The sequence below is a fragment of the Triticum urartu genome, chromosome 7A, assembly GCF_056163025.1.
Source record: "Triticum urartu cultivar PI428250 chromosome 7A, HENAU_Tu73, whole genome shotgun sequence".
Classification (NCBI taxonomy): Eukaryota; Viridiplantae; Streptophyta; class Magnoliopsida; order Poales; family Poaceae; genus Triticum; species Triticum urartu.
Genome location: NC_141879.1, coordinates 672,473,628 through 672,483,400, shown reverse-complemented (window position 1 = coordinate 672,483,400; position 9,773 = coordinate 672,473,628). Strand labels below are relative to the sequence as shown.

Genomic DNA, 9,773 nt, shown 5'->3' with positions numbered 1-9,773 from the left:
GTGCACGAGTGGGCACATGGTGTAGAGGTGTCCAACCAAATGGCGGCATGCGGGGCGGCCGAGTTAAGCATGTAGTTGAAGATGTGCCCAACCAAGTAATGGCGCACGGGGCGGCCAAGTCCCTGCATGTCATTGTGTTACTCATGTGCACGAACGTGTCCAACCTGAGTGGCCACGGAAGGGGCAGCCGAGTGCCTGAACGTTCAGTCTGAGTGGACAATGCAGCCGGGTGAACTCTCCCGAGTAACCAGGGGCCGTTCTCCCAAATCCGTCCACTGAGCACCGATGATGGAGGGCTGAGCCGCTCAACGCCGGAGGGAGGAGCTGGTCGGCGCTGGGGTAGGAACCGCTCGGCGCTAGAGGGAGGAGCCGCCGAGCACCCGCACTGTGCTTTACTCGCGTCTAATTGAAAGATCCATCGAGTGACCCTGCAAGTTAGCCAGTACAGCCGCGAATGTGTTCCGCCAGGCCAAAATGCCTTTGCCCTGATGCTACTTGCCAATTGAGTGCATGCATGCACTACCATACGGGAGCTATGGATGCATGCATCAGTCGGCTCGGTTGGAGCATGCGAAGAGATCGTGCATATGTGGCCTCACTTTCTGGTATGGACGCACTAACTAATTATTACGCATCGTGGGGCATGGGAAGAGATCGCGCACGCACGGAGGGCTCTTCCGGTCTCCCCGCGCGGAGGAAAATGACAAGCCGGAGTCCTGCGCGATGTCCACTAATTGGCCGCAGTGATTAGGTAACTGGCACTGCAAATCCTCGCTAATTGGCCGCAGTGATTAGGTAACTGGCCCCCTCAGACTAGTCATAGTGGGTAGTAACTTAGAGTAGTAACATGCATATGTTACTAGTCTATGTTACTACCTCCACAGTGGGTAGTAACATATGTGTTGTGTCATGCATCACTTTATTCATTAGGTTATAGACTCATCTTTTCTTAATACGTGTGATGTTACAGTAACTAGATATGTTATCACATATCTCTCTTTCTTCATTAATTACATGTCACATCATCTATTTTGCCTAGATAAATATGATGTTACCACCTATGTTACTCCCACTGTGGGTAGTCTCAGAATAAATTAGGTAACTAGCGATGGAAATCCTCACCTCTGGCTCGACATTATTCGAGCTAAATACCTGCGGGCCAACCCCTAGCGTTTGCGCAAAGAGCCGGGCGATGGATGAGACTTGCTTGCTCCCTGCGCGTACGCCCATCCGTGCTCCCGCATACGTGGCTTGATTTGATTGGAACAAAATAAGGCTCGGCCCCATCCCTTTAGAATCAGGGGGATGATTGGATTAGAAATAAAAAAAGAAAAAAGACAGCCGTAGGATGAAGTGGGAGCATGGGACCATGCGATTATGCCAACTCCGGGACCGATAGAACTGAACCTCCTTTGGGAGATTAAGCTGTCGTTGAAGATTAGGATCTTCCTGTGGCAATTAGTGCGCGGACGAGTCCCCTCCAGTACGGAGGTGCTGAAGCGTAACGGTCCCTCCGACGGGATGTGTCCTTTATTCTTGACCCCGGAGGACTCTAACCACATATTCTTCGTATGCCCGACGGCGAGATTCCTCTGGGGTTGCTTTTGGGAGGTTGCAGGTGGCAGATGGTGCCATACCAACCTCCCTGATATGTTTAGGGAGGTGCTTGAGCCCATCCATGCGGCTGGGTGGCTGGCCCTTTGGGTGGCTATTGGTGCCCTTCTTTGGACACTTTGGAATATCCATAATAAGCTTGTGATTGATCATGTTATTCCTCTTCGTGTGACTCATGTAGTATACAAACTCTATGGTTTTCTACAGCTATGGCGGCCGCTTAGTCGGCGCCAGGATCGGGTCTTCATCAATAGGGCCATCACTTCGCTCTGGTCCATCGCCGCTCGCTTGTCTGCACCGCCGCTCCCCCCTCGTCCCCGGAGCCGGATTAGTGTAGCTGTCTTTTGGCTTCTTATTTGGGGATTATTGTGTTGCTCCCCCAGCTAGACTTCTGGTGTGCTTATTGTACTCTGGTGTGTGTGTGCGTTGAACCTTGTTGCTACATGTGTGCTTTGGTCCAGGCTTTATAATATAAAGTGGAGGGAAACCCTATTTCGTCAATCCTCACTAATTGGTGTCTTAATGAGACGATAAATTACCTTCATGAAATGGTAACTGGCCCATGCCACGGGCTTGGGTTAGGCTGGTCATAATAGGGAGTATCATATACTAGTATCATGTATATGATACTATATTTATAGTGCATAGTTCTCTCTCCGTTTTTATTTACTCCGCATATTAGCTTTGGTCAAAATCAAGCTTTGTAAATTTTGACTAAATTTATAGACAAAAATATTAACATATCCAATAACAATTCAATATCATTAAATTCATTATTGAATGTACTTTCATCATTATTGAATGTACTTTTACATCATATAAATTTGTTATGATATCAATTTATATTCGTTTATATAAACTTGGTCAAATTTTAAAAAGTTTGGCTTCAGTCAACTCTAATATGCAAAGTAAATAAAACGAAGGAAGTATTATAAATTAATATCATAGGTGGTCTTATTTATAGCCATGCATGACATATAGTAGCGTAATATTTATTATAATATGGCAAGCGCGAGAGGCCGACAAGCGAGCGGGGTGCTGAGCTGAAGGAGGTAGTATGCTACTATAACCCTCTCTCTATTCTTTAACTGTCTATCACATAAGCATGTTTACGAGTCCGAAGTGTATGATACTATTTATGTTACCCCACTATGGCCAGCTTTAGTGGGCTACGTATTCTTTGATGTAGACGACAAAGATGGAAGAAATGCAGGTGATAAGGTAGCGTGTGCTGCCGGCGATGTTAGCGAGTGGCGGCAAGCGAGTGGGGCGCTGGGCCGGAGAGCGCGTCACACGGCGAGGGAGCGAAGCGCTGGGCTAGCGAGTGCGTCGACCATGCGTGGAAGAGCGGCGACGGTGTTCGCATAGAAGGCCAAAGACGACACTCTTCTTGGCAAAGGCAAGACGCATCAAAAATAGGAAATTATGTAAGAATGGATACAAACCGTCTTCAGCATGGATCGATAGACGACATTGCCCAGTGGTGGACGTCAACTGTCGAGGCAACGAATCTGACAATAAGTATTACGGGTACGAACAAGAGGCGGAGCCTACCTACGGCGCAAATGTATCACTTGAATTTTACGAGCTCAGCCCCTGTCAAAGAGGTAACAACACTACGTCTCGTGCCCGAAGGTTTGTGTTTTCTCTTGGGGTGTATGATTATAATGGATGTTGAACCCTTACCATGGAGCTGAAGGGAGACTTATATAGAGTGCGCCCCGGCCTCATTATTGCCATGTAACTACGGCAGTTACAGGTAACGGCATCTATAACTATACTTGAAGTCTAGTATAAAGCTACTCGACCGTTGCAGCTCCCACATCATCTCCATGCTTCCTCTATGTGCGTGATGATGGCTGGCCCGACTGGAGGGAAGAAGTCCGACTATCGTTGGTGTATCCGAGTGGATTTCCTGTGGTGCACATCTGAATGCGCTTGTAGTTGACGAACCTTTCGATGATGATGTGGGACTCTAGATGGGCCTTAGATGTCAAGTCCTTTATTATTCATACGATGTATAGTGACACCTCCTTCAATATGATACAATATTTGATCTGATACTCGTATTGTTTACTCTGTAAACACTACTCCCTTCATTTCTAAATATAAGTCTTTTTAGATATTTCAATAAGGACAATGTGGTGACCTATTCTTATTTTTTTGATTGATTGATCAATCATAAATTTGAACGTATTGCCCAATGTAGCGACGAATTTCTATCTTTTATCCGGTTTGTGTCCGCTCAAACCCAATTTTAGTGTAAATTTGAGACACATTTGAATTGGATGCGGACACAAAATGAACATTTTTTGTGTCCTCTTCGTCCGCACTGTCCACTTCATTCGACGCACGGCAGGAGCTCCAACTCCTTGGGCGGCAGGGCCTGCGGCCTAGCCAGGGCGACCACAACCTTGAGCAGCGGTGGCGCCTAAGGAGTCTCGCCGAGGGGATGGGGCGATGGTGCGGCTGCTACGGGGCGACAACGGCAACGTGTGCAACAGGGAGAGAAAAAAAATAAATGAAAAGGTGGATGGATGTCGAATGGCTCCGAAGAGGCGAACGTGTCAGCCTCGGCCTCGCCTCCCCTGTGCCTGGCCGCTGCGCGCCCACACACAGCAGGCCATGCCATCATGCTCGCCGCGCTCGCTCTGCCAGTCTGCCTCATCTCCCCGGTGTGGGATTCGAGTTCGACCGCTGGCCTCACCTCACGCCCGCGCCCGGCCTATGCTGCTGTAGCCATCGGCCTCGCCTCCCTGCGCCCAGCCGCTGCGTGCACCACTGCATGCCACATGCTTGACAAAATATTAAGGCGGACACGATTTGAGTCAGACGGTTGGAGTTGCTGTAACACACACTACTACTACCGACCATGCACTTGCACGTATAATTGGCAAAACAATCCTGCACCAGTTCTAGTATATGCGTAGATAGTACATGCACATGCATACGTAGATTGTCAATTCCATCGAGTCATTGTCCAGGAACAAGGGCTGTTGCATGCATATGACAGCAAGCCAGCTAGCGCTCGAAGTTCATCTCTTCGGCGGTTCGGCCGACTGCGCACCCAAGACAGATCTTCGGGCCAGGCCGTGTGTTCTTGAGCCCAAAGTACATCGAAAACAGCTCTTCGGCCTAAGTAAGACCGAAGAAGGATACATAAGAGGGACGGGTTATATAATTGTAATTTACGAACTACGTCATACATTATCGATTTTTTTATAAAAAATAATATTTTAAAAAAAATCATGTATGTAGACATATTTTAGAATATAGATTCACTCATTTTGCTTCGTATATAATCGGCATTGAAATCTCTAAATAAACTCATACTTAGAAACGGAGGGAGTATATCGTGTCATGTCTAGTTGACGTTGCATGATAGTTATAGCACTAGCAGGATGACACAGCTCGCGGCACGGAAAAGAAAAGGACAGCTAGTGCTTATCTACTTTCCTAGTGCACTCTCTTGCTATTTTCCTTTCTTTTTTATTCCATTAATCAGCAGTAGCAACGGTACCAGGATACATGCAGCGGTTTGTGGAAGACGTTCACACTCCACACCAATGGATGAGCCGGTAAACGAAGCACCTAATGAACAAGGACGCTTTACCCCGGCAGATATGTACGATATCTGCAGGATAGCTGCATGATTTCAGCGTGAATTAAGAATACTTCCATGTTGAAAATACACAGCTGTAGTACCACTAGCTATGCTCCCTACCGACCTCTATATATGCCACATTACACGGCTTCTCCTGAGTCCTCAATCGTACCCCTGCACCCCTCTCTTTATCTCAAGAATATCAATACCTTCATTCAAGCAGAGGGTTGCAGAGGGGGTGCGTACTGGGATAGCTAGATATGGGGAGTGTTAGTAACTACTTGCCTCTCATTGGTATGATCCTGGTGCAACTGGGTCTTGCTGGTCTGAATGTGTTGTCAAAGCTCACCATGGCGTGCGGCATGAGCCCTTACGTGCTCATCACCTACCGAAATATTCTTGGGGCTGTCTTCCTCGCTCCCTTTGCTTTTTTCTTCGAACGGTATGATTTAATTTCTTCTATAAACATTTCTGATTTCTTGATGGCTATATATGTTTTTTTCAAACGGAGGCAAAAGATTTGCCTCTTGTATTAAATAAGGGAGGAGCAGAGTTTAGAGTTTTACAAAAGCACCCACATACACGGCATGGCAATTACTCGCGGAAAAAAAAAATGATCCCTAGTCTTTTAGCACCGGCAGTGATTAAAAGCTTTGCTTCCTCCAAGATGTTGCTAAGTAGGATAGGCGGCGGCGCGCTCTTGTGACGGAACACCCTCGCATTTTGCTCGTTCCAAATGGTCTAGGAGACAAGCATAGTGAGGGAGATCATAGCGCTCCGGTTGGGGATGTGGTTGTCGGTTCTCTTGTCCAACCATTCGCGGACGGAATCGTCAAGGTGCCAAATGGTGGTGTCCATGTGAGCAAGGCCAAGTTTTTCAATGATAGTCCTCCATAGCCAGAGCGTGTAGCGGCATTTGAAGAAGAGGTGTGCACCCGATTCTTGCTCTCTTGAGCAAAGAGGGCAGAGCCCACAATTTTTCCAGCCCCGTATCTGCAAGCGATCGGCGGTCCAAATCCTATCTTGAATAGCCAACCAAGAAAAAAAAGTTGACCTTGGGGGAGCCCAAGCCTTCCAAACCATGCGGTCCATATGGGAAAGAGTTAGCCCCAGGAACTGGGCCATATATGCGGTGGCCGCTGTGTAAATCCCGTCATTCGAGTGCTTCCAAAAGATATCGTCGTCAAGCTGTTCATCAAAATTCTCGAATGTGTTCGATGAAGACAACAATGTTGTACGTAGTTGATTTTGAAGATCCCAGCATTGCACTTGAGAGCCTCCCTCACCTTCCAATTCTTTCTTCTCGAGGCCTCATAGATTAGCTATGCAATGTCTTTGGGCTTACGTCCGAAAAGCCAAGGGGAGTCCAAAAAGGCGTTTTGGCTCCGTTCCCCACGGTGATGGTAGTGGAGACATAGAAGAAGTTGAGATCATCATCCGTGCAAGGATTGCCAAATCCCACCCATAATCTATGAGGTTCCTTCCACTCATACCAAGACCATCTTAGCCTTAGAGCACGTGCAAATTTGCCAGTATTAAGCACCCCAAGACCACCATACTCATTCGGCCTACAGACCGTATCCCAATTAACCTTGCATTCGGCCTAGAGGCTATATATGTTACACACTAAAGCACAAGGCGTTATGCAAATCTGCGTTTTATTTAGAAGGAGATGAGTCCACGTTTCATAAAAGGAAGTTTCTTGTTTTCAGATGACTTCTTGATCTAAGATGTAATGTACCCAGCTACCGGCGGGTTCTTCACATTTTTTTTGGGCCATGGATTTACTATGTGATGTCTTTCTGGTTAAGTAATTTGCTTAAGAAAATCCTGTATTTAATATTGTTGAGTTGTTTCAATTAATTTGATGTACTGCATGTGTAGACAATACTACCTCTGGTCCAAGAACGTGTGTTATGTTCATAAAAAAAATATCGTTGGAAACGTTTATGGAATGCTAATCCAATGGTACGGAGTAGTACCACATCTTTGAGATCATATATATTTCCTACTTATTGGTACATTTAGTTTGGAGAAGGAGTACTTATGTGAATACCTACTAGTAGTATGCATTCAACTTTGAGTGAATATATCCTTCCTACATGAGTGGCCCATCCATATCTATCATCAATGAATTAATTTCCTCATTGTTCTTACGCAATATGATTTCATATGATTGTGGATGCAGAAAAACTTGGGCCTCAATTAGCAAGAAGACACTATTACAAATTTTCATATGCTCCGTTGTTGGGTATGATCTTTTTTCCCTTTGCACCTGATTGAGAGTCATTTGCTCTCTGAACTGATATATAAATATGCTACCTTACCAAAATGGCTTACTACATTTAAATTTGCTTTTGCATTTTATTTTAAATAAATTGCAAGCAAAACATTTTCCTCCAACCATTATTAGTTTATTTTGAATAAATACATTTTAGTCCTGATTGAATGAATGAGACACACTTCTTTTAGGGAAGTTAAGCAAAGCTCAGTATTTTAGTCCAAAGACTGTGATATTTGTGAAACCTTGCCTTCTAAATCCAGTTATAAAAACCAAGTACTCTCTCCAATCGAAATTAATTGACGCACCAATTAATTTGGACTGGAGGGACTACCAAATTTCTAACATTTATGCATCCATGCCTATGAATTCTTGATTCAAAAGTTGGAATTTTTCCTATGTTAAAATTGTTATGTGATGCCATGGTATTATTTTCCAAATATTATTAAGAATGTTAAAGTTTTTTCACCGCAAAAAAAGATATACACAGGACGCAGTCTACATATAGGACAAAATACTCTTTGCTAGTAGCCATAGGTATGGTTGTCTTCCAATGTAAATTTGGGTAAATGTTGTGTGTAAGCAATACCATCAAAAGCTAACTGACAATATTAGTCTGAATCTGATTATCTATCTGTACACACTTTGGTGGGTATGTGGCAGTGCGACGATGAACCAGGTGTTCTATTTCGTGGGCCTCAAGTACAGCCGCCCGACCGTGGCGTCCGCGCTGAACAACACGCTCCCTGCGGTGACCTTCGCGCTCGCGGCCACGCTCAAGATGGAGCCCGTTGCGGCTTTCGCCGGAAAGGCCAAGGTGGCCGGCACGGCCCTCTGCGTGGTCGGCTCCATGCTAATGACCTTCTATAGGGGGCCCCTCGTCAGGACCCTGGATTCCCCGATCCACTGGCCGTACGTGCAGCGCACCATGACTGCCGAGGCGGCGGCCCACGCCGGCGGACACGCCGCCGTCCTCGGGGCGACTCTAGTCATCGCCTCCAACGTTGCCTGGGCAGTCTGGTTCATTATTCAGGTATAGGTACACATAATGATATGTACCGTGTACGTGAGAGGAAAATTTGCAGTTTCGCGTGCACAAATTGAAGTAATCGTTTTGCATGGCGTCGGCGTGCAGAAGAAGATGTCCAACACCTTCTCGTCTCCGTACACGACGACGGTGCTGATGGCGGCAATGGCCAGCGTCCAGAGCGGCGTCATTGCGGTGGCCGCGGAGCACAGGCTCTCGGCGTGGGCGCTCGGGTTCGATATCAGGCTCATAGGCTCGCTCTACGCGGTAAGATCACATTCTCACCATGTCCAGATCATTAGACACGATGTGAATTATTTATTTATTTTCTTCAGTGTGCTGTGGTGGAACTGGAACTGAACATGTACATAAATATATATGTACATAAATATATGTATATATGCAGGGGGTGGTGGCGTCAGGGATTGTGATCGCGGTGATGTCGTGGTGCATCCAGGTGCGCGGGCCGGTGTTCGTGTCCATGTTCAGCCCCATGATGCTCATCATCGTCGCCGTCGTCGGGTGGGGCATCCTCGGCGAGAAGATACGCGTCGGCAGGTACGGGTGATCGATCGATCCATCGATGCATCCTTCAAAATTTGGCGACCCGGATACTGATTGCTCGTATCGTTTGGTGGTTTGTGCTGCCTTCAACCAGCATGATCGGCGCCGTGTTCATAGTCGTGGGTCTGTACACGGTGCTCTGGGGCAAGGGAAGGGACATCGTCGCCACGGAAACCACGGAAGACGACGAGGAGAAGAAAATCGGCGGCGGCGAAGCGAGCAATGGGGCCGTCGATGGCGCGGCGGTCTCGCGGCCATGCCCGGCTGCTGATCGTCATGAGGGGACGGGCCAACCGTAGCATGGCACGAGATTTGCGGTGCAGTCTTAACTCGTGTCATGGCCTGAGTTTATGACTTCTTGGAGTATTGAACAAACAAAACCACATGATTAGCTTGTTTCACTTATCTTATGAATCCATCACTCCGATCCATTAAGTGTGCGCCACCTTGTTTTAGCAAGTGCAAAGAGAAGTGAAAATTACAACAGTGTCTCTTGACGCGGGGAGGTATTACCGCCAAGAAATAACGGCGCCCTTTCAGAAGGATCATTAAACATATAGAAGTTCAAAGCAATAGACCGGGGGTAATCTTTCTTTTCCAAAAGAAGAAGTTCAAAGCAATAAATCAAGAACAAACTTATACTAATTGGAGGGCATCATACGAGCCTCCATGTTAATTGTTAA

General features: G+C 46.6%; 1 protein-coding gene across 1 annotated transcript; it reads left to right on the top strand.

The window, feature by feature from the left end:
• Positions 1–5,398: 5,398 nt before the first annotated feature.
• Positions 5,399–9,558, top strand: LOC125524726 (WAT1-related protein At1g09380-like). The gene is made up of 6 exons (XM_048689766.2): positions 5,399–5,660; positions 7,407–7,469; positions 8,163–8,532; positions 8,635–8,793; positions 8,933–9,084; positions 9,185–9,558. Exons 1-6 carry the CDS (start codon positions 5,479–5,481, stop codon positions 9,387–9,389), a joined length of 1,131 nt encoding a protein of 376 aa, XP_048545723.2. The 5' UTR covers positions 5,399–5,478; the 3' UTR covers positions 9,390–9,558.
• Positions 9,559–9,773: the final 215 nt, after the last annotated feature.

Bases quoted from the DNA above. Each gene is read 5' to 3' on its own strand.
- LOC125524726 (XM_048689766.2), top strand. From the start codon at position 5,479: ATGGGGAGTGTTAGTAACTACTTGCCTCTCATTGGTATGATCCTGGTG. The intron at 5,661-7,406 runs GTATGATTTAAT...TTGTGGATGCAG, and splicing joins TTTGCTTTTTTCTTCGAACG to AAAAACTTGGGCCTCAATTA. The intron at 7,470-8,162 runs GTATGATCTTTT...GGTATGTGGCAG, and splicing joins TTCATATGCTCCGTTGTTGG to TGCGACGATGAACCAGGTGT.